This window comes from Nyctereutes procyonoides, unplaced genomic scaffold (assembly GCF_905146905.1).
Source record: "Nyctereutes procyonoides isolate TBG_1078 unplaced genomic scaffold, NYPRO_anot_genome, whole genome shotgun sequence".
Classification (NCBI taxonomy): Eukaryota; Metazoa; Chordata; class Mammalia; order Carnivora; family Canidae; genus Nyctereutes; species Nyctereutes procyonoides.
The window spans coordinates 16,040,630-16,064,723 of record NW_026575140.1 but is presented as its reverse complement, the minus strand read 5'-3'; the positions used below and the strand labels follow the sequence as shown (position 1 = coordinate 16,064,723).

The window sequence follows — 24,094 nt, the reverse complement described above, 5'->3', positions numbered from 1 at the left end:
ATGCCACTTGTAACTCATCATAGACATGAAATTCCCCAGTAGGTGTTGCATATCAAAAGACATCTTGGTATATGCTTTGCCATCTTGACACTTGTACATAACTTCAAAAAGCCAGGACACCAATGATGACTACAAACGTGCTTTTTTGTTTGTTTGTTTGTTTGTTTGTTTGGTTGGTTGGTTGGTTGGTTGGTTTGGTTTGGTTTTGGTTTTAAGTAACAGGGAAATGAAAAATGAATGGGTGAGGGGATTCCTCCCTTCTGAGGAGAGGCATCATGTTTCAAGTAGTCAGAAGGGGTGAAGGGTGGATGGGACTAGCATAAGGACTCTGGGAATCTGCAGAAAAACAAGATGGGGAAGAGGGGGTGCAGGTGATGACCAAGGAAGCTGAATGACACCATGTGGAAAAGAGTCCAAAAGAAGTATGAGCTCTAGTTGGCCAAAAATCATGAGAGACAAAATGAAAATCCATAATTCAGCTTAAGGCACACCCCATCAGGGGTTTAGAAGAGTTTGTGGTTTCCCATTTAACCCTTCCTCTCCTGGGGTTTCTGAGAACTAGAAATGCTTATCGATTATAATTCTTTAACTACAAAGTAATTTGAAATTATAAAAGTAATCCGTGTTCATTAAAAAAAAAAAAACTGAGTACAGATTGGTCTACAGTAAAGCATGATCATTTTCCTATGGCTTCCTACCCAAGCCCGCTCCCCGGGAGGATAAAACCTGATCAACAGTCTGCTGCACATCTTTCCAGACCTTTTCCTGTGTGTACACAGATGCATATTTAAAAAATGATTTTTAATTAAAAACAATACAAATCAATGAAACATCTCTACTTTGCAGTATGTCATGTCCAAGAGGCCTGACCTCCTGGGCTCAGCCGCGGAATAAGACACCTCCATCCATGTGATGGTGGTGAACTGAGTCGGGGCAAAGTATCTAAGGAGGAAATAACAAGCCTCTCTAAGGACAGGCCTAAAACCCTCAGAATCGGCTGTCACCGTGCAATGGACATCAGCCTCTCATCAATTGACAGGCCTTCCTCCGGCTATAGGATCCTGACTGTAATTACAGGAAAGGCCAGGCCATAAAGATGGGGGGAGGAGCTAATTGATGAAAAGTTCAATGTGCTGACTCAAAGACCTATGGCCAAGCCTTCGGTTTCTTTTCCTCAAAAAGCCACTGATGTACAGCCCATTAAGCCAGGACCATGCAAACCCAGGAGATGAGGTATTTCCAAGCAAAGCACACGTGTGAGGCTCACATGCAAGACTCCTGGCCTTTGCTATAGAGAGGACTTTGGAGTGCTTCTGCCCAACAAAGGAATTTTCAAGAGGCACAACAGTGATTTGTTGCTGGCTTTGTTTTCTGTTGTGTGTTTATTGCTTTGTGTTCGTTTCATGTTTATTTATCAACCCATAAAAACGCAGAATGGAAAGACATGGCCATGAGTTTCAGACCTCCCCTCAGCCTCTGGTTCCCAACTTTGCTGCCTTCCAGCCTCACCATAGAAGCCTGGAATCCAGGCCCTGCTCAGTAAGGAAGTGTGTCATTCATCCACACAAATGGAGAGGAGATTAGAGATGGCCACTTACCATGCAGTGGGAAGAATGCAGGCTTTAAAGGGTCAGACAACTATCTCAGCTGCAGGCTCTTGGCCTGTTTGCTGACCTATGTGCCTCCGTGTTCTCATATCAAAAGTGGGGATAGGATCCTGTCAAGGGGCTAATTTATGTGAAGTGCCCAGAAAAGGTGCCATGTATTATATACATATATACATACCAGTATGTGGTTAGTGCTACCGAAGTATTAGCTGTATTTATTGTGTGGTTTTCATTGTCATGTCATTAATGAGAATTTGCAAAACACATGATTCTCTTTAAACATCCCAAAGATATTTTACAAATAAGCCAACTGACACTGTGGCAAGAATGACCTGATGCAATTGCGCTTCTGTGCTATAAAAGGAAATAATGAACACACTCCTCAGTTAGCCACCACAGTGGACATAGCTTGATGCAACATATATGTTCCTGAAACTTTGTGTGCATAAACCAAATTATACTTCCAATGAACTAGGTAAGCTTGCCATTGCAAAGGATCTTGCAAGGAATCCCGACTGTTCCAGGGAAGCTTCTTGACCAGAACAATGCTAGCCACCTTTCTCAATATGCAAATGCTTAACAATGGACATTTTCTTATGGTTGGAGATGAGTATTAGGCCTGGGAAGACAAGGGAAATAGGCAACATATATTACCCCATTAGGTAACTGGCTCAAAGTTTTTCAGACTTCTTCCAGAAGGCAGGCCAAGTTCTGACAGGAAAACATCACTGGGAATCAGATTCCCAAAGGTATGACCATTGCACAGGGTGGGCCAGTCTGTACTCAGCAAGAAGAACTATGATGCTTTTATCAAAGTATCACTTTGCTAGGATAGTAGATAAAGGAGTATCTCACACACTGACTCCATGTGATTAGTAATGGTTACTTAGAGCAGTGTGGTGAGCAGGATTGATTAGTGATGTCTATCACGGGTACAGGACTTGGGATGCCAACGCATGCACACAGCATACTCACCACTCCCGTACTCACAGGGCACAATTATTCAATATATGAGGGATAAAGTTCCCGGTTATTTGTCAAAAGGCTACAAACTGAGGGAAAAAAAAACATTTTGATATGATGATGCATATTCTCTCAGAACCAATTACTTCCTGAATTATAACTCTGTAACTTACTGCAAATTATTCAGGGCACATAAGCACCACAATAAGATTTCCCTAAACCAATATATAAAGAAAATTTCAACATAAATCCAGTCTCACTTGGAAAGTAATAAGGAAACACGAATTCTGTAAACACCTCCAGTAACAGATCTTGGGCTGTGACCCTGAGGTCAAAGGTCAGAGCCCATCTCTTGCTTACCCTCAAGGTTCTGGAGGTAGCAAAGGACTCTTACATTATACAAACTCAACCCAACATGGATTGGAATATATTTGATTCCAACACACTGTGAGGTGGGTTTTATATACAATGACTAACATGAGGTGAGGGAGTTAAAGGAATGGGCTTAATTGTTAAAAAGTTACTGAGGTGGTCCCTCCAATGGACCATGTCGGGATCAACTTGTCCAATGACTTGTGAATAAAAAAGACACAGGAAATAAATGACTCAATATGAAGACACACACAAGCACACACACCTTCAGAAGACACTTCCTTCACGACGTATGGCTGATCATAGGTGTCTCTCTCCATTTCTACTGGCCTTGTGCTCAAGCCCTCCCATTCTGTGCTTTAGGGAAGTACCACCCGCTACACTCAGATGTTCCAGTTGTGAGAAGAAAGCCAGGTGATAGTGTTACCCAGCAGCAGGTGGGCTGCATCTCAGTGAAAGGTGGAAAGGAAGCACAATGGCTGGGGTGGTGGTGCTTGGCTCTCCAGAGGCATCTGGTGCTCCACCCCTTCCTCAAATGACTGTTATTCAAAATAGCTTCATATGCTTACATCTTCTCCTGGGGTTTCAAATTCAGCTCTCATCTTCCAGTTTGCAAATAAAGAAACTCCAGGTGTGAGTCAGCGATTCCGAGTTTGATTGGATTTTGTAATCACTCCCACACACATGCAATGTGCTCTCTTATACTTCACTGAAAACAAGGCACTGAGCACCATTAGATCTTAAACACAGATCGACACGAAGGAAGGGAGACAATTAAACTCAACTACTGTTCACTGAGGGTGCCTGGCCAGGGTCAGAAATGGAATAAAGCACAATCCTTTTTGCCTAAGGAGTGAGGCATGCAGTGGGAAAGATGACTGTGACCTGAAAAATCATGGCAGGGACGTACCCACAGTATCAGGGCAGCACCAGGGAGGGGGTAACCAGTTGTCTAGGTGAGTGAAGATCTGGGAAGGCTTTATGGAAGATATGATGCCAAGAACTGGGTTGTGAAAGATGAACAGGAGAGTTTGCCAATAGACAGGGAGGGGGAGACTGGGGTGAGGGCACAGCTAGGCACCAATGATCCAGTCTGAGCATAGCTCAGTTTGGCTGACCACCAAGTTGACCAGTGGAGGGCAGGGGAAAGAAAGGGGGCTGGAGCAGGTGCCTCGGGCCGTGTAAGGGATTTGTGAACCAAGACTTGGAGTTCACAATGACTCTCGCATGGGCTCCTATAGTAAGTCAGGGCAGTAGGGCAAATGGTGCTGGGGAAAGGCTCTGAGCCACTGAATTCACTGAGTAACTGAGTGCTCACATTGGGGAAGAGAAGTAGAAGGTTACTTTGGAAAGGGAATGCCCATACTTGAGGAGTCATCAGAGTTTGTGGCAGGATATGGAACCGAGGGAAAAATGGTTGGTTGGATGCCCCAGTGGCTGCTTTCCAATTCAAAGACATCTGAACAATTAGAAGGACTTTCATTTGATTTGGCCTCTACACAATGTCAAAAGGCCCTGTGTTGTTTCTCCTCTGCCCATGACAAGCCAGAAGTCTGAAATTAGTCCAATGTTGGAAAGAACCAAGTGTTCAAGGTCCTCTTGTGGAGAGTGTGAATCAATTTATAAGCACAACAGCAATGAGCACAAGACAATTCCACCAGTTCTGAGTGCCATCAGAGCCCGATGCGATTACCGAAGACGAAGGGAACCACACAAATACAGGCACCTTAATATCAGACCGGGTCGCTTTAAAATAGACTAATGAGACCTGAACATTAGTATAATGCCAAGTTATTACCATGTCACACACTATCAAGTACTTTCGGCACGTTCTATTCATTCACGGCTGATGATCATCGGGACCATGTATTATCACCTAGCTATTTACCTTGTGTGCCCTTGATAAGGAAAAGTCAACCCCAAATAAAAGCAAACCCACACTGCAACCAAGAAAAAAATTTTTTTCCCAATCTGAACAAATCGTTTAGTGTAAAAATAAACAGAACTAGAAATTGTCTCTAATAAACTAATATTAGTCTCCCCAGAGGGTTAATTATGTCGCTCTGTATTTTAAGAAGAATGTAAATTGCCAGTTTCAACAGATGTTCTTTTAAAAGAATTGGTTATCTGGGAAATGATGGGTCTTTGTTAGAGCTTACCCCAGCGGAATATAAACATTAAAATCATCCGACTATCTGTCAGTCCCCTCCTCCCCCAACAACTGCTACCCACTCCAATGATACACCCTTTGGTTATCAGTAGCTTTAGTGACTAGTGCTCCAGCCAGAACCATGGTCTCAGATAGCAGACAACCTGTTCCAAGGATTTCCGAACTCCCCTTTGACATTGTGAAGACCCCAGAGCGGCACCTTTCCATCCTCCACTTCGAATGCTCCACTTTGGATGCTCCACTTTCGGTGCTCAGCCCATGTTCATTTCCATCTGATTTTGCCCTGGAGAACAGGGCTATGAGCTCAGGAAGAACCAGAGGTAGAACTTTCTGGAAATATTAGTCCTGCCTGGATTTAATTTAGATATTCAACCATGTAACGCACACGTTACACACATGCATGCATACACACTTGAAAAGTTCTTCCAAAGGAGGAATGAAACTTGGAGCATTACTGGAGAAGTGGTTAGAAGAGCTCAGAAACTTCCCTACTGCTCTCTCTCAAACGGCACTGAAATGTGTCTTATCAGGTTCACAGAGTGAGGGCTCCAGCCTGGGTATCTGGCCAACTGAAGAAAGAAAACACGCAGCCAGCCAACGTGTACGACTGCCAACTTCACCTGACCTCATTTCATTATCATCCTGGTTAGACTCACTTCCCAGATAGGGAAACTGAGGCTGGGCAAGATTAATGACTCCTAGGAAAACTTAACAGAATGTGCTTTCACTATTGATCTGCTAGTAACAAGCATGAAATCTCGTCTCAGACAGAAAGGTAAGCAGATAACTATTGATCTCCTTAACTGTCTCTGAAAGGGCCTGCCCATGGTAGGACTTAGGCACTCTGAAAAGACCGGGAGGTTTGGGGTCCTACTGGCAGGAGGGGTCAAGGCAGCGTAGTGTCATTGAGGGAATGCCCCAGTGAGAGTGAGACCAAAAGACCAGCAGCAGTGAGGGGCTCACCCAAGGCCTCCTATGGAAAACAGCTGAGAAATATGCTGAATGTTCATTCTTTCATCTGATCGCTCAGATACTCTGCCACGGAGACATCGTTATGTCCATTTAACAGGTAAGGAAACGAACACTCAAAAAGATGAAATCAATCACTCCAGGGTCACCCCTGTCCCAAGTGCCCACAGAGAACATTCCAGCGTTTCCCTGACTCATGGTTTGCCCTATTGCACCACACTCACTGTATCAGATGATGTCAGAGGAGTACAGAATTCCCACGCCTCCCCCGCAGCAGCTCCAGAGGCTCTCGGATCAGCTACCCGAGGACCCAGGTGCAAGGCAGGGTGGTGAGGAATGGATCCCGTCATGTTCAGACATCATCCTAGCACACCCAGCTGGAAAACCTGAAAGCCCTATGTCTGCAGAGGAAAACCCAGGAAAAGCTCAATGTCAGCCCTCTTGGGGATGGAAAAAGGGCTTGGGTTCCCCACTGTGTAGGTTAAACATGGTGTGATTCTGGGACCAGCTTTCAGCTAGAGTAGGATATGAACGGTGCCACCAGAGTCCGGCTCCCAAAACTTGCTACACTCCTGGGAGAGAGCTTGGAGGATCCACAAAGCAATCCCGAAACTCATTCTGCATGAACTGCTGAGATATCAGGATATCAGGATAAGGAGTATTCTCTGAAAAGACTCGTTTCCCATATCCTCTCCATCCTCAGCCAAAGGCAGTGGGGAGCTGCATGAGGCCCACTCCCCAGGCCCCAGAGAGAGAGCTGCGTACTCCAGGGCTCAGACACCAGTCTCTGACCATAGCAAGCAGCAGTCTGGGAAGGAAAAGGCCGAGGTCCACCCACCCTGCGGGGCCCTTCTCTGATAATGTCCGTACTTCTGCTGGACCCTGGGGGACGTGGGCTAGTGATGCCTGGGTATATACACTGCTTTTCTCCCTCCAACCTGGCACCCCTGCACAGAAGTTGATTGGGTGATACAAAGTTACTTTATTCCCAATTCTAGTTGCTTTAGGGGCTAGAGGTTGCTGGAAACCAGAGGGAGAGAGGGTTAAATGTAATGAGACAATCTCTATTTTTCCTTTCCTGTACATTCTAAATACTTAAGAACAGTGGCTCTAGAATGTGTGTTTTGCACCCCTCTTCTCAGAGGCAATTTGGCAATATCTGGAGACATTTTTGATTATCCCTCCTTGTGCAGAGGGCTTGCTCCTAGTATCTGATGAATAGAGGCCTGGGATACTGCTAAACATCCAAATCATGCACAGAACAGAACCCCACAACAAAGAATGACCTGGCACTGGATGTCAACAGCGCCGAGGCTGAGAAGGTGCCCAGTCTTACCAGGAGCTTCTGCAGGAAGCCTCAGCGAGAGAACAGGCTAGCCATGACTTTTGAGTTTTCCAAAACCTGAGTGAATGGTGGTCCTGATGTTATAATGCCATGCAAAGATGTCACATTAATAAGTGACTCCCTTCAAACGTGTGGGCAGGTCCTTAATAGATCTCATTAGTTCGGATTAGTAGATGGGATGCGGAGTTGTGCAAACAATTCCCAGAGGCTCAGCTCTGCTGACGCCTCTGTTTTTCAGGGGGGAAAATAACCACATCCTTGCTTTAGTCATTCAGGGAAACCTAGCACCTGTCTATATCAACATGTTCGGGATGAAAAAAAAAAAACCCACAACCTGGAAAAAAAAAGAGATAAATTATTTATCCAGCATAAATATTAAAGAAAATTGCAAAACATAGTCTGGTGTCACCATGCTGTTGTTACAGAATCATCTCGTTATAGCTTCTGGCAAAATACTGTTGTCCTTAATATCAGTACAACAGAATCGTCTGGGATGTACCAGTCAGGGTACATGTGTCTGCTTGCTGTCGAGGACACTTAGCAGCATGCCAACGGCTCGTCACACCCCAGCAGAAAATGGTGCGGGGATGCCCTGTTAGGAATGCGCCTGAATTAGGAATAGATCATGAACTCCATCCGAACCCAGGATGCAATTTAAAGCTGGCAGTCAGTCAAACACACGGTGCTGTGCTGCAGCCGGATCTAACCGACTCCAGAGAGCCAACTGCTAAATCTCCAGGAATTTTATGAACTGGCTGTTGGACACACCCACTGTTAAACATTAAATTACAGAAACTCACGATTAAATAAGCTATATTTTAAAACACACACACACACACGCAAGAAATACTCAAAACTCAATACTTCGGAGTAATTACAGTGTACTTGGCTATTTATGCTCAGAAGTATTGAGTTTTGCTTGGCTATGCTCTTGAGGTTGTGCCTATTGTGTCTGCAGAGTGACAGTACCTAGAGACAGTATATACCGCTGACATGGGAGTATGCACCCCCGTGTTGTCTAGCTTGCTGTTGGCCCTGGCGTATTTACACCGCGGTAATCAGCAAGCGCTGAAACACAGCGGCAGCGGCCCTCCCCGAGAGCCGGTTGTTCACGGCCTGCTGGCACACCATCACATGCCCCCTCGCCCCCACCCAGACGTGAGGTATGTGGTAGCAGCATTCACAAAGGGATCTTGTTTTCCAGTAAAGCGTCTCTTGTTCAAAGTTTAGCAAGCTCTTTACAGCGGGCTACATGGGCTCCTAGGTAACCAAGAAGTTTAATAAATCTGTATGATGATAATTAAACACTGTAAATAATTTATCTGCTGAAGCTTCCTGGCTGGCCCGTTCTGCCTTTGTAGGAAAGTGATCCATGCTGACATTCTGAATAAGGTTGGCAAAATAAGTGCAGTGAGGAGTGGCGGTGGAAAGTAGGTTTGCTCTCAATAATGTATGAAGCCCCATGCTGGGGAGAGGGAGCCTCGGAAAAGCGGCTCCGTGGCAATCTGTTCTTTCATCTGGAGCCGGCTTCCAGGCGGAGGTGCTGCCCCACATCAGAAGCACAATTGCTCGCTTGTGAGCAGATGTCCTTCACGCACTGGGCAGCGCTCTTTCAACACAGCTGAACAAATGCACGCCGCAAGACAGGCCCCCCTCACCATTACCGAAAGAACACTGTATATATTAATTTAGCAGGTTGTTGAATAATGCTTGGAAGGGGGATTTATGAAGTAGAAAAATCATGCGGTGAGGCAAAATGACTCTCCAACCAAATGGGAGGAAGAAAGGGGGTTCGGCTTCCAGGCAGGGTGAAGTGGAAAGCATCTAACAGAATCCCAGCCCCAAAGAGACACCCAGGCCTGGGCTACCCCAGGAGTCAGGCATGGCCCAGGTGGGCAGGCCCCATGCAAAGCCGCCCTTTCCCATCCACTCCCCACGAGGCTGTTCTTAACAGAAAATGCAGTCTGGTTACAGTGGGCAGCTGGGGGAGGCTTTCGTGGGGGGACACGGGGGACGGGAACTCTGCACGGGCTGCTCAAGTTTGCTCCGAGCCTAAAAGTGCTCTGAACAATACGATTCCTTTTTTAAAAAGTGCGTGTAGCCCTAGGCCTGTGTTCAGCTGACTTGTTTCCTTTCTGCTTGGGCGGCCGCATGGGGTCCTCCCACCATCGCCCCAGCTTACTCTGGGGGGCACACTGGGGTCCCAGGTGACCCCACTCAGGCCCCCTTGCACGTCTGTCAGCCTCCCCAGGGGGCAGAGCAGAGCACAGGGGCAGGAGCAGTGCAAGCGGACACCCTGAAAGGCCAGCGGCAAGACGACCCCCAGGAGGCGCCTCTCAGAACACTGGAGGCAGAGGGTCACCCCTTCAGATTCTCCTCCCTCCGCCCCCATCCATCTTCCAGAACCGTGACACCAGGACAGCTTCGGCAAACTCCATCGTTTCTCCGAGGTTGACAGAATTTGGTCCACTTCCTAGATGTCATTTTTGGGGGAAGAACTATCTATTTTACCTAAGGAAGGTAAAAGTAGCAACCTGCTGAGCGAGCCCAACCTTTAAAGCCCTGCCTCCACTTCTACACACAAACACTATTGTTTTCCACCTTGATAATTATGAAATTGTGGTGTAAAACCCAACTTCTGCTTAAGTATGCGTGATTATTAGAGTACAAGTCAATTGTGGATAACACGCAGATATAAATGCAGCTAATAAGTCTTACTGTAATGATTAATCAATTTATGAATACATTATTTAAACTAATAGCTCAGGTAGGGTATCTTAAACAAGTTACAGAGTACATCGACCAATTCAAATACCAGCTGCAGGATCAATAGCAAACTGTAAGTAAACTCTAGGGAATAGGTATACTTGCAAAAAAAAAAAAAAAAAGAAAGAAAGAAAGAAATCTGTGAACAAAAGAGTCTTGGATGAAGGAAATCTACAACAATTTCAATTTTTAAGACAGATGCAGAGCATTTTATTATATGTCAAAGCTCAAAGGCAAAGATAAAAAAGTGTATTACTACAAATTTACTCCTTTTTCATCCTATGTAATCATAATTGAGGGCAGCTCATAAAAAGATATGTTTACACAAACTTTTGCATACATTTGCGGACAAAATTCATGAAAGTTAATTCTGATTCCTTATAAAAATCATACATTGGGTTCATTTCATTGAATAGTGGCATACTTATTTATTTATCTACAAATATTCCTTTCACAGAAAAATACATACATACACACACACACACACACACACACATATATCTAAAAGGTAAGAGTAGCAATTTTCCTGAAAAGGGCCCACATTCCAGCTGAGACACCAGGGCACACCTGCTCTGTTAGAGCAGCAGAGGTCCCCCCGCTGGGAACCACAAGGGAGTTTTTGTGAGCCACACAAACCCTAGAGTTTGCACTCCCTCCCTTCCCCGTTTTTTTTTTTTTTTTTGTGTTGTTGTTGTTGTTTAATTAAGACTAATTAATGTGAGTTTAATAAATAAACCAAAAGGGCCTTGATTTCCAAAGGTGTGATATTTTATCACAGTTACAAGTGATGCTGCATTTTAAAAAATTAATTAGTTATCTTGTGAGACCGGCCACACATTATTGAGTAACTAACGGCGGCTAAGTGAAACAGATGAAATATTGGTAAGCGATGCAGCCCACAGTATAAGTATGTGAAGAAGGTCAGAGGTTAATCCCTATTGATTTTCCAAGTCTGCGTACAGCACCGCTGGGAAAGGCCGGTTCTGTTGGCAATCAGCTAGCACAAATACATTATAAATCTTACTGTCCGCCTTCACTGATCAGCGCCACTTACTTCCTTCACTAAAGACCATTAAGAAACTACTGGAAAGAAAAAAAAATCTGCCCAGATGCAGGTAAAAAGGAAAGCATTTTCAAAGTCTCCCATGCCAGAGAATGCTCTGCAGATGGAGGATGCCCCCCTGAAAGCCAAGGCGCACTTCCTGGGGGCTGGCTGGTCTCTCCCAGAGAAGGGGACACGCTGATACACGGCGCATCTTTCATATGACACCAACACCAAATCACACACGTGAGAGCGGCTTTCACACTTGAGTGTCTGGAAGCGGCAGAATAAAAGGGAAGAATGAGACACTCACCGATGTCCACAGAGGCACTTCCATCTTGGTTTTGTGTAATTTTGGCCTTGGCACAACCTTGACGTTAACCCAGAGTAAGCTTCAGTGCCCCTCACATTTGCGGGCTCCTCCCCAAATTCCCCACCAAATGTTTTACCTTTTCCTAAAGTGGTCCCCCTGACGTGCATAGCTCTAGCTCCCACAGACCGGGTGCTCACCTCCAAACCACTTCCAGGAACATGTATGGGTGCCCCTAGCTTCTTCATGCCTTTCTCTTCACAGAGGGTGCCATGTACCTCCTGTGGGCCTGGCACTCTTGCTGAGCACAACAAAACAGACGAGTAAGACTGGGTCCCTCTTAGAAAAATCAAACACATGCTCTTCGTCAGACCATCGACTCTCACACAGCATGATCCTGGAAAATAGTCTTGGTGCCAAGAGGCACTTTGTCACCAGCTGTGTGACACTGAGCTAATTACTTAACCTCTCTGAGCCTCAGTTTCTTCGCCGTTAGAAGTCCAGATAATAATAGTAGCCACATCAAAGAGTGGTCAGGAGATGAGAAATCACACGTAAAGCACTTAGCACAGGACCTAGTAAGCATTTGGTAAATACTGGTTAATTAAAAAAAGAAGAATTGTGGAGCTATTCGACACTGGAAAAACCAAGTGACCTCTTTCACCTCTGCTTCACTAACAGGGATTGCAGAATTATGATGTAAAAAAATACGGTGCCATCTGTTCCACCATACCATCCAAACAGACGCGTCCTATCCACCTACTTCTCAGAGTGGGTATCGCAGTAACAAGCAGGTTCTAAGTTATTATTCTTGAGACATGGATTTGTTTTTAAAGCTCTCAAAAAGCCATATGAGAACAGAAATGTACATGTTGGTAGGTCAGTATCAACCATGGATAGAGAGGGAGTTAAGAAATCTTGAGGCAAGCAAGGGTTTCCTTTTGGCACAGAAATTACACATTTTATTTTAAAGTGCCAGCACCAGAAAGATGAATAAGAAAGGTTCATAGGTACACATTATTTCTGCATGGTTTTTACAAACACAGCTCTCCTATCACCTTCACCCCCCCCCCACACACACACACTTTCTTTCTCCCCCTCTTTCTCTGTCTCTCTCACACACACAAACACACATACATGTACGCTTCCCCTGCCCTGAGCAAAAGATTTGGCATGCTTGGAAAAGTTCTGGGTAATATTTCCAGAATGCAAGGAAAACCTCTATCTTTGCAATTTTCCAGACTTCTGTCAAGTAGGCTCAGTGCAATTATGTACCAGCGTCAGAATGTATCTGAAAAAAAGGTTGGATACCTTCAAATTAAGGAGTGGAAAGTGGGGAGAGCTCTCCCACAGTTAATGATAAACAAAGGCACAACCAGCAAAGTTCTCATCAAAAGTTCAGTCTCTAAGCCATGACTCTTTGTTTCAATCAATGGCTTTTTTCCCTCTTACAAAATACCTTCATTTCATGATTTTCAACTCTATTAAAAGGGTGTTCTTCCAGTGGGCAGAAGATAAACAGCAGGACCCAAATGAACAGTGAAAACCGAGACAGGAAGAGAGCACAGAGTCTGCTTAAAACCTTAAAGATTCCCGACTGTTTTAATTGTGTACCTTTACCAGTAGGAAAAACTCAAGACAGATACTTCAGTATATGTCTGTGGTGTTTATTTATACATTACAAACTTGTATTCTTCTAATTAGCTACAATCACCAGGAATAATCCACGTCGAGAATTACCTTCATCATTAAAAATAAAAATAGTGCGTGCAATTGTACAACTCTTTGTGCTAATTTAGATTTTTGGATATTTCATTGATTTCTTCTAAGATCTGATCAAATCGCCATTGTGTTTACCTAGTAACAGATGAAGGGCTCATATTAGGAGGGGCTGAACTACCAGTGACGCCTTTTTATTTATTTATTTTTTACTTTTTTTACTGCTTGCTTATATTTGCATTATAAATATTGTCCTCAAACATGGGTCTCTTTGCAGAAATCTTTTTAAGGCTTTTGCTCATTTTGCGACGGATGCTTCAGCTCAAACCAGATAATCTAATGTCTCAATCCATTTAACTGAGCTCACATGGGGAAACCATGATGCATTTTCCAATGCTGAAAGCCCAGGAGGAGCAGAGGCTCTGCTATGACCTCATGCCTAGGAAAACACCCAGCCTTACTTTGGGATGCTTTGCATTCGGCTCCTCACTATTGGATGGCTGGGGAGGGCACCCACGTCAACATGTCTCTGCAATTTTCTTAAAGATTAATCTCCTTAATTGAGAGCCTGTATCATGAGGCAATTAAGAGGAAGGACCAGGAGCTGGACCGCCTGAGTTGGAATCCCAGTTTTGCCACCTTGTTGCTCAGTGTGCCTGTGTCCTCATCTGTAAAATACGGAAGAGAGTACTACTTCATAGGAGATGAGAAAGGATGATATATGTGAATATACGTGAGTATGCACAGACCCCTTACAACAGTAGTACCCACCACCTGGTAAATGCATGGAGACATTTAATAACACGGGGAGGAATTTAATGGATAAACAGACGTTGTAATATTTTTCTTTTGGAACCGTAATGGGTCATTCTTCACACTTTGGAGACTTCTGCTTTAGAGCAGCACTACCCAATAGAGGGCTCTGCTGTGACAGAAAAGTACTCCAGGTCAGTACTACCAAATATGGCCACCACTGACCACGTGTGGCTACTCAGCATCGAAATATGGCTAGCTGTGGCTGAGCAACTGAATTTTTATACTAGTTAATCAATTTTCATTTAAATTGTCAGGTGGGGCTAGGGGCTATCATATTGGACAAAGAAACTCCAGAAGATTGTCTATTCTGATACCCTAATATGATGCAGCTCAATCCTGTAATCCATCAGTTGCCCCAGAAAAAAATACGGCTTCTTGGATGAGATTAAGCAAGCCTGCTTCTGAGCTCTGAAGCCAAGAGAACCATCACTTTTATCCTCTCAGGTCTCTAAGATGCCTCATTTGCTTTGTCATTGGCTGTACTGTCTTAAGGAAGGGGCAGTGATTAGGGGCACTGTTGGGTCCACATCATTAGAGGCCTCTAATTTGTGCTGGTTGGGCTTTTCCTAACTCAGCCTGACTTTCGTTCCTGGTGTGGAACTCTGAATCCTGCCTGTGGCCACTGTCCAGGCTCTCAGGCCAGATACTTACACCACTTTTTTGGGTACGCTGGCCCCTGTACTCAACTTGCCGACGACTGCCCACATTCTACAGATGGTCCTCTGTGTCAACCCTTCCTATGACAACGGCCACCCAATTCTCAGGAGGCAACCAGACCAATGTCAATCAATTCTAGGGAAAAGGACATGCCATCTCCATTTTTACTAGGTAAAGTATCTTCTTTTATACTGTCATGCCACAAAGCAGTGTTTCTCTACAGTAATGTTAGTTATATAAAGTCCAAATGAATTAGAGATATAAGTAAAAAAAGCTTTCGACATTATAATGAATGTTACAGCCCAAGGCTGAGTAAGCCCAAGGCTGAGTTGGGTCTCTGTTTCTCTTTGTTAAATTTATTCACATATGCCTCTGTCTTCCCCCACTAGATGAGATTCTTGAAGGCAATGACTGATCCAAGTTCAAATTCATATCCCTAATGTCTTAAGTAGTGCCCAACCATTAGCAGGTACTCAAAATATATTGGATAGGTGGACGGATGGATGGATGGATGGATGGTGGAAGATGAATGGATGGATGGATGGATGGATGGATGGATGGATGGATGGATGGGTAGATGGTAGATGTATGGATAGTAGATGTATGGTAGATGGATAGTAAATGGATGGATAGTGGGTGGGTGTATGGATGGATGCATGCATGGACAGATGAATGGATGGTGATAGTGATGGTTGGATGGATGGAACTGTGTAGTGCTGAATCGTATGTCAATTCCAACAGAGAGAAAAGAAACAATTCAGATACTTAGCCCTTCTTACCAAGATTTGTTTTTTCTTTTCTTTTTCAAATACTCTTACCTTACTGGAAACAGAGCATTGCCGAAACCTACTTATGCTTCAGGAGGCTGGATACCCTTGTTTGTGGCTCCTACAGCCATGGAATTTATGCTCCATTGATCATAGCAGGCTAGTGACTTCTACAGAATGACAAAATGAAAGGAAAAGAAGAGGCCATGATGGAAACATCTAAACCAAATGAAATCCTGAAAATAAGTCATTGGCATCACATTATAGATTCACCTTACTCAGAAAGGACTTGTCCAAGGGAAGGAGAGAAAGAGAGAAACACACCTCACTGCCAGAACCAGCTGTCTGGTTTGAACTGGTAGATTGCTGAGCACGCATGAACACGCATGCATATTCATAGGCACCACGGGAAACAGCACCTTGGGAACCACCATTAACACTCTCTCCGGCCAGGGAGTGCAGCGAACCAGGAACTCAACGGCCCCCTTGTGGCCTGGAAGAATTAATGCAGCTTCCAAAGGTATGAAGGCTGTTCTTGGGGTGGAGTGGGACAAGGGGAGGGAGCACGGAGCCCTGTGACAGGAGGGAGATACCACCTGAACCATCTGTAAAGATGTTCCACTCTACCCTGTTTTGTGAAGGGAGGGCAGTGCTTTTTCCTTCTAGAGTCTGAGAAGGAACCCCAGTAAATACGCCTATTCAAACTAACACGTGCTTAAAGAAGAAACAGATCAAATGAGCTCAGTATTCCCATTTAAAAATATCATTTAAGGGAATTTTAAGCTGTCTGTGAAGATGGATACACTGTGTTTGTTTTCTACATTAATGAGCTATAAAAAGAATGGAATAGGCCATAAATACAGTATTTTGTAACAGCCTTTACTAAAAATGCTACTACTTGTGTTTATCATTTATATCCTTGTATACAACCTCAAAATTGATTACACTTTAAACCGTACATAACTTGCTGTGTTTTTCATTTTGTGCTATACTACAAACATTTTTATAACTCAGTTAATATATTCCATATTTTGTGTTCTTATTGATTATGAATATTTCTTTAGGGGATTTTATTGCTTTTAAAATAACAAATGTTAGGTATTAAAAAATAGAAAAACCTATTGCAGCCTTTATATTTTTCTTTCCCCTGGTAATTCTAATACATACATTTTAGCACAAACATAACCAGAATATCTTTCTCTGTATCTTTTATACTACCCAACACTAAAATTAAAAATCTCCTAATATAGTGCATAGTAAAAGAATCAGATTTTTCAAAGGAAACCCACCATTTAATGTGTTGGACTTGAATTCATAATCTTTTCCTTCTACAATTAAAAAATTAAAGTGCCAAAAGATTATCTGCACGTAACATGATGGTTTTACATCAAGTATATATTATCTTTACTAATTGCCATTTCCGTTTATAGGCTGAAATATGATTTATATATATGATATGATTTCACTATTAATTATCAAATTGAAAAAAAATAAAATCTCACATTATAAATTCTCTCCTGGAAATTAGTTTTATTATTTTTTCCATAATCCTATCACACAAGCTATAAGTGCACTGCGGCATGAACACTTTAATTTTTCCAGTTAGTTTTAAGCAAGCCCAGAGGTGAGGTTTAATAAGGATCAATGGCACTTTATCTGGGACAGGGCCTCTTCACAGCATGCAAATTACACAGTAACACTTAAAAAAAGAAATAGATTTAATTAAAAAAAAAGTAGAACCACAGGCTCTGGAAATTCAATTAAAGGATTTATGCAAAGGTTTGCTAGGTTTTTATATGCAGTTACTGCTTACATAATGAGCTTTTCATATTAAAAATCAATAGGTAATCTAGACTAGAAGATCATCCCCTTAAATACATTTTTGAAATCAATTTGAAAAATAGTCCATCAACTGCTTGTGACTACTCTTGCTGCTTCGATTACACTAAAAGCAATATTTAGATTGTAAGACGTGCTATGGAATATCTATGCTTGGATATTGCTTTCAAGGGCTCTTATACTTTTGAGAGCCTAAGATGATCACCTGGTAATTCAAGATTGTGTTAAATGTATAAATAATTTATTTAATTACCAGAAAAAGCCTACAGACACAACCCTGTGGTATTTATAACAGTTAAATGAAAGGAAAACAAGAGAAGAAAAGAAGGATGTGAAGGAAGAAGGGAGGGAAGGAAGGAAAGGAGAGACAGAGGCAGGGAAATAGTGGGGAGCCAGGAGGGAGAAAGAGAGGGGGAGAAGGAAGAGAAAGGAACACAACAACCTCTTCTGAATTAGTCCTTTTGCTATCTCAATTGCCTATTGTGTGTTGGCTACTTAGCACTTGGAGATATGCATTTCACTTTAAAACTCATTTAGACCTTCAACTAAGGAAGCAATTAGCTAACTCTAACTTAAGCGAACTTTCTATCCTCTGTGATAATGGAGGACAAGTCATGAAATGAAATGAAAGCCAACAGTCCAATTCTGCCCAGCAAGTCCCCAATCCCTCCCTCCCAGCCACGATGTCACTGGACATGGTAGCAATTAGAACACGTGAGACAGGTTTCTAGGGGCCCTTCCCGGCAAGCTGGGAAAGGATGCTCGTGGACAGAAAAGGAACTTTCATTTCATCAAAACGAAAAACACGGCTCAAGTTACCCCTATCCGAAGTTAGCCTGGTAAAAACAGGCCGAAACTTTACAAAGGACTCATGTTTACAACAAAACGACTCTTTACTCTCTTCTGCAAGACTCTGGGAAGAAATAAGCAATGTATTTACAACACCACATTTATACATCCAACAAAAAGCTCCTGTCTCAGGAAAGGTGAAGCTGACACAGCCAACTCGGGCGATAGAGGAATCCATCCACAGAACGACGATGCCCCTGTGCTTGGCATGCAAGGTGGAGAAGATGAAGACAAAGGTGAGCATGAGACAGGGAAGCAGCCCCTGACCTCTAAGCTTCTGGTGCTGGGCACCGGGTGTTTTCTAAGCACAGTCCCACCATAGCCTACTATGAGCCTGCCTTTCTCTGCAATGTGCCTACCTCTCCATGCTGAGAGAGACTTTAAGGCCCAAGCACCAAGCATCAGCTTTATCAACCCTACATTCACATACCTGGCAAGTACTTGTAGAATGCCTAGCATGTGTGAGGCACTGCCAGTTGCCAGTGGCTACAAAGACAAATCCAACAGATCCTGCATGCTTACACGGATTAAATATTTCTGTGCACACAAAGTATTCCTGTTAAAAAAGCTACATTTATAAGAAAGAAATAAGAAGCAAAGGACTGGAAAATAAGGCATATCTTCAAAACATTATGCTACGTGAAAGAAGCCAGTCAGCGAGAACCATGTATTGCATGACCCCATTTATATGAAATGTCCAGGATAGGCAAATCTACAGAGACAGGGATTAGATTAGTGGTGGCCTAAGGCTGGAGGATAGAGTGGGATATTGGGAGGTGACAGCTAGGAGGTACAGGCTTTCTTTTTGGGGTAATAAAAATGTCCTAAAATTGATCGCATTGATGGCTGTGCAACTCGGTGCATATACTACAAGCCATTAGGTTGTACACTTTAAATGAGTGATTGTTTGGTATGTGAATTATATCTCAATAAGGCCGTTATTAAAAAAATAAGGTGCAGTTATGGATTGCAGTCTGCACAGTACTAGCTTTAAGGAAAGCAAACAAGAAAATCTGAAAATTAAGGAACCAGGTTGAAAATATATATGGAAAAAAAATATATATATATACTTATTTCCTACCCCATGCCATTCTGACAAATAAAACATCTTGAGTGTTCTCCAGAATATCTTCTGTGCCCAACAGTTTATAGCATGCATCAGGGTAAGATGTACAAACATAACGTATTGGCTCCCTATAGAAAGGAGCTGAAGTCAAAATAAGTAGAACCTTCTATTGCATGAAATGAAAGCATCAGTGTAAAATGTCCCAGGTTAGTATGATCAAAATGTCAAATATGAAACCGTTTGTAGCAATGTGAGAGGTGTTAGTAATGGAAGTTTGAACAATGTTAACACTTAAAATTTCAGCAGAACCATTTGGATCCATAAATGTATAAAAGTCATTTTACAGTGTGCTTTACAGTCACGAGCAAGAGCTGTTATAAAAGAAGACGCCCTCAATGTCACTTCATTTTCTTTTATTCTTATTATCACATTTAAATCTCTCTGTGAAAGTGGTCTTGATAGGTAACTTTATTACACATTTCAAGACTATTCATTCTGAACAGAACTTCCTCTGAGGAATTAACAGATAAAGAGAGACCACTTTCCCCTCATCATCCCTAAATTATCCTGCAACTGCAGAAGAGTGGAGCAGCAGCCCGCATGTTATGAGGACTTGGTCAGCTATGCCACACGATGATGGCTCACTGATCTTAGAGATGACTCTCTGTGGCCTGCGGAGAACCGATGGTTGGTTGCAATGGTGCTTAGCTAACGCGTTGCCATTGAACTTGCAGAAACCTGGGAGTAAAGAGTGGGGTGAGTAGGGAAAGTCAGGGGTGAAAGAAGAACTCCAAAAAGTAGCCCTGAGATCTGTATCAGCATTGAGAGCAGGAACGCAGTCCGACCTCTCCTCATTTCATTGGGAGAGAAGGGACCAAAATCTCTCCTTAACTGCCACTACTCACAAGTAAATACATCACTTAAACGAGGTGTTGACAAACTTGTCTGGAAAGGGACAGTTAGTAAATATTTTCAGCTTTGTGGATCACATGTTCTCTGTTTGCAACTACTCAACTCTGCCATTATAATGTCACGGCAGCCACAGACAATGCATAAGTGGATAAGCAAGCCTGTCTTCTGATAACATGTTATCTATGGACAATCAAATTCAAATTTCATATAGTTTTCATGTATCACAAAGTATTAATTTTTTCTTTTAATAGTTTTCAGCCTTTTAAAAATATAAAAAGTACTCTCAGCTTACAGGTTACACAAAACCAGGCAGCGGGACAGATTTGGCCCAAGGCCCTAGTTTGCTGTCTCCTGTGCTAAACCACAGGCTAGCCAGGAAGGAGGTGGACCAGTAATCCACTTTCATTTGGGATGCATTTAGCCAATACACTGATAACAAAATGGTATGACTGTCTTCAATGCAGCAAAACCTGATGGCCTATGTTTCAAGTTGCATGCACTTTGCAGAAGAGCAAGATAACTTAGTTTCAACTAAGAAAAATTCACAGTCTAAACTAAGTTTTTTCCTTATGAAACAATTATCAAGGCCCCCAAAGTTTTCCATTATTTAAAAATAGACAAAGGCCATTTTTAAACTGAGAGCTTTGAACTGTTCGGTACTGGAGACACAATGGCCTTGGTTTATGAGCTATGAGGCTGACCACGTGCCCTCTGGCCCTGCTTAGTAATTCCATTGTTGATGCAGCCAGCTATAGGAACATAACAGCAGCCAATCCTTGTAGTGGTGTTTCTACATGGTCGGGGCTTTAATTTGAAATATACACAGTGGCTGATTTTACAGTGTGACTTTTCCCTCTTTCAACTTTGATTTTTCATCAGCCTTTAACCACTGCAGACATAGGTGCCTAAGAAAAACAGGTGTACAGGTTGGCATCAAAATAACTAATTGGAATGATCAAAGGACCGGATTTACTGAATAAAGCAGAGTCTACATTCTATTATATTTCTGAAGAAGCATACCCATAGTATATAAAGTATGTGTAGAGTCAAAAACTGATAACTGTTATCTGAAATAGTTTTCATGAGTGGGGGGGGGAATACTGCGATCTGATGTATTACAGAGCTCTAAAAGTTTATTTCCTAAGTCAGACATCTATCACATGATGATGTTTACACAATTCCTTGGCATGGAAAATCACAGTAGTAGTGATGGTAATATTGTTCCTAATAGTATTTTTTTTTTTTTTTTTTTTTACTTAAGAGTGACAGAAACTGTAGCCTGGTTCAGGTCAAATGATGCTCAGGTACTAGCACCTATAGATTTTCATCTTCTAACCAATATGGCCCACATACAGATCTTTAAATACCATTAGGCAATTACCATAACATATATGTGTCTCAGTACAAAGTTACAGAGGAAAGGGGGTGATGATAATAAGAAAGCCAAGAAGTTCAAACATCACTTCAGGGACTTCACACCCGATGCAAAGTCCTGAGATCATATCCCACAACAGAACTGCGCTGCTAAGAAAAATCGGAATGGCAAAGGAAGCCTTCCTGTGTTAAAACTTGTCACTTTCTAGAAACACTGCACTGGAGTATTTCCCAAGAGAAGCAGAACACAATGCGTATTTGGCATCTCTTCAAGCAGACAAACGGGGCGAGGGATGACTTGCATTCCCAAAGAATTCTCACCCCTGAGGATCACCCAGAATCTTTCTTAAACCTGTATCCCCTACTCATAGTGGTATGTTTATCAGTGGTTGATTGGCAGGAGTCGGGGAGAAACGGATCCTGGATGAAGACACTTGCCTGACTGTTAGACAGCTGCTGACTCCAGGCTGTGGTCCTATGTGATAAGGGCCATTCCTGTCACCTCTCCCTCCTGTTTGTGGCTTCATGACAACAAGGAAGTGGCTGTGCCTGTCGGTGTCAAATCTACACTGCACATGGCAAGAAAGGGGGACAAAAACCACCCACAGCTCTGCCTTTTCATCTAAGAGCAGAAAGTTTCCAAGAAGGCTGGGGCTGATTTCTGCTTGGACTTGTTGGCCACAACTGTCCCGCAGCCACCCTCAGTTGCTAGGGAGGCTGTGGAGGTGAGCAAGACACCTTCCCGATCTCCCCAGTGGGAGTCAACAGTGGCAGTTGGCACACTGGACAGTAAGGATGGTTCTTGCTTCCCGAAGAGCCCAAGACAGTGGAGGGCAGGGAGCATACGGTCCATTTATCTCTGCCTATCTCCAGAGTCATCCACATGAAGAACTTTGGGGAGGAAAAAAAAAAAAAAGAACTGAGAAGCCAAAGTTTGAGAAATCAAACAATCAGCCAGGGCAAAGATCTGCTGTCTGTTTACCCAACCTGTTTCCTCTTCTTCCTGAGCATACAGCGTGACTACAGGCCCTGGCCTCTTACGTTTCACAGATATGCCCCACTCCCAGGCCCTGTCCTTGGTGTACCCCCCACATGGGATAGCCACGTTCCAGCCTCTTCCACCAGCTTGCTGCACATGACCAATGCAGCCTTGGAAGCCGGGCGTGGAGGATGGTGAACCATAAGAGGGAAAGAGCTTGGGTCCCTGAGTCAGCACCTGGGGGAGAAGTGCCTGCTAATCCAAAACAGTCACTTTGGACCTTATATAAAATCAATAAAGTTGACCATGTTTGAGCCACTGTACACATGTAAGCAGCTAGTGTTACCCTTAATAATACATCAGTTTGAGGCATATCCATCTGCTCGAGTCCCTGAGTGTTTCCCTCACATCTCTTTGGTTCTCATCCCAGGCTCCGCACACAGGCTTGTTTTAGAGCATCTCTAACTGTCACCCGGTGCCATCTCACCCCGGCTGCTGCAGCACACTCCTCTAGGGGGATGGTCTCCTCAGGAAAGCACACCTCCAGACACTTCTGCAATCCAGGCGTGAGAGAGCACACAAGTCGACGCTGTGCTAGGTACTCAGAGGTGTCCCGGCAGCCTGCTAAGCTTTTTTAAAGTTCAGTTTCTTGCATCTTTTAACTAGGCCCCTTTTATCAAAAATCCCTTCTGCACACTCCATGATAGGCTTCCAGGGAATGTCTAGCTTGACACTGAATGGGTGATTTGTGACACGATCATCGTGCTGCATTGTGGAACTCTGTCCTCTCAATTTCTGAACCCTGGTCCCTTTGCTGTTCACTTTGTATTGCCTTCAGCCCTCCTCCAGGTGCTATTGTGAGGAGATGCATTTAGTGGCTTAAGAGTTTGGCTTTTATAAGTTACTCTGAGCCATATTTCCCTTGTTCTCCTGCTCCTAGATGGAAAACAAATTGCATAAGGGAAATGGTTTTATAGTACCAGTCCTTAAATATTTTACAGGCAGAAATCTTGGTGGGTGGTTTGGAGGCTCAATTACCCTTCTCAGTAGAGGGTATAAATATCCCTAAGGGTTTACATAACAAACCCGCGGCGACTCCATGCCACTTAAAACTCTTAGTATTTACACCCGCCTCTGAAGCCCATGACTCAGTGGCACTTGAGCATTTGAAAAAAAGGAAGGCCAGCAGGATGGCACAGGTGTTAAAAAAGAATCAATCTACCCACCTGTCCATCTACTGAGAGACACAATAAAGACACCTAAGCCGTCGGATTATTAGGTGTAAGACATCACAATATTGAAAGTTACTCTCTTAAATAGACCTTTTTGTTGTTGTTGTTGTTGTTGTTAGGGGTAAACAGGAGGTACCCCTGTTTACTTCTCATTTACCTCCTGTTAAATGAGAAGTCTTTGCAAGTGTTAGCTACTCAGAAGAAACCAGAGCAGATCTGCCATGATGCAGAATTGGGTGGCTGCGGGTTGCTGCTGAGACCAACAAGGATTATAACTGCACCAGGCTCTGTCTCATTGGATTCATCCACAACCCCTGGAGGTAAGCACTGTTATCCCCAC

General features: G+C 43.3%; 1 protein-coding gene across 7 annotated transcripts in view; it reads right to left on the bottom strand.

Annotated features, from left to right (window-relative positions):
• Positions 1-24,094, bottom strand: part of WWOX (WW domain containing oxidoreductase) — a 941,967-nt gene that overhangs the window by 616,971 nt on the left and 300,902 nt on the right. Inside the window, exons 9-10 of one of the 7 annotated variants that reach the window (XM_055305712.1) lie at positions 15,555-15,673; positions 13,910-13,931 (exon numbers count right to left, since the gene is read on the bottom strand). The exons of the other annotated variants lie outside the window; for them this stretch is intronic. Coding sequence (XP_055161687.1) covers positions 15,587-15,673 — 87 coding nt within the window. The 3' untranslated portion in view covers positions 13,910-13,931; positions 15,555-15,586. Of the gene's footprint in view, positions 1-13,909; positions 13,932-15,554; positions 15,674-24,094 lie in introns of those variants that run through there. 7 annotated transcript variants of the gene reach the window in all.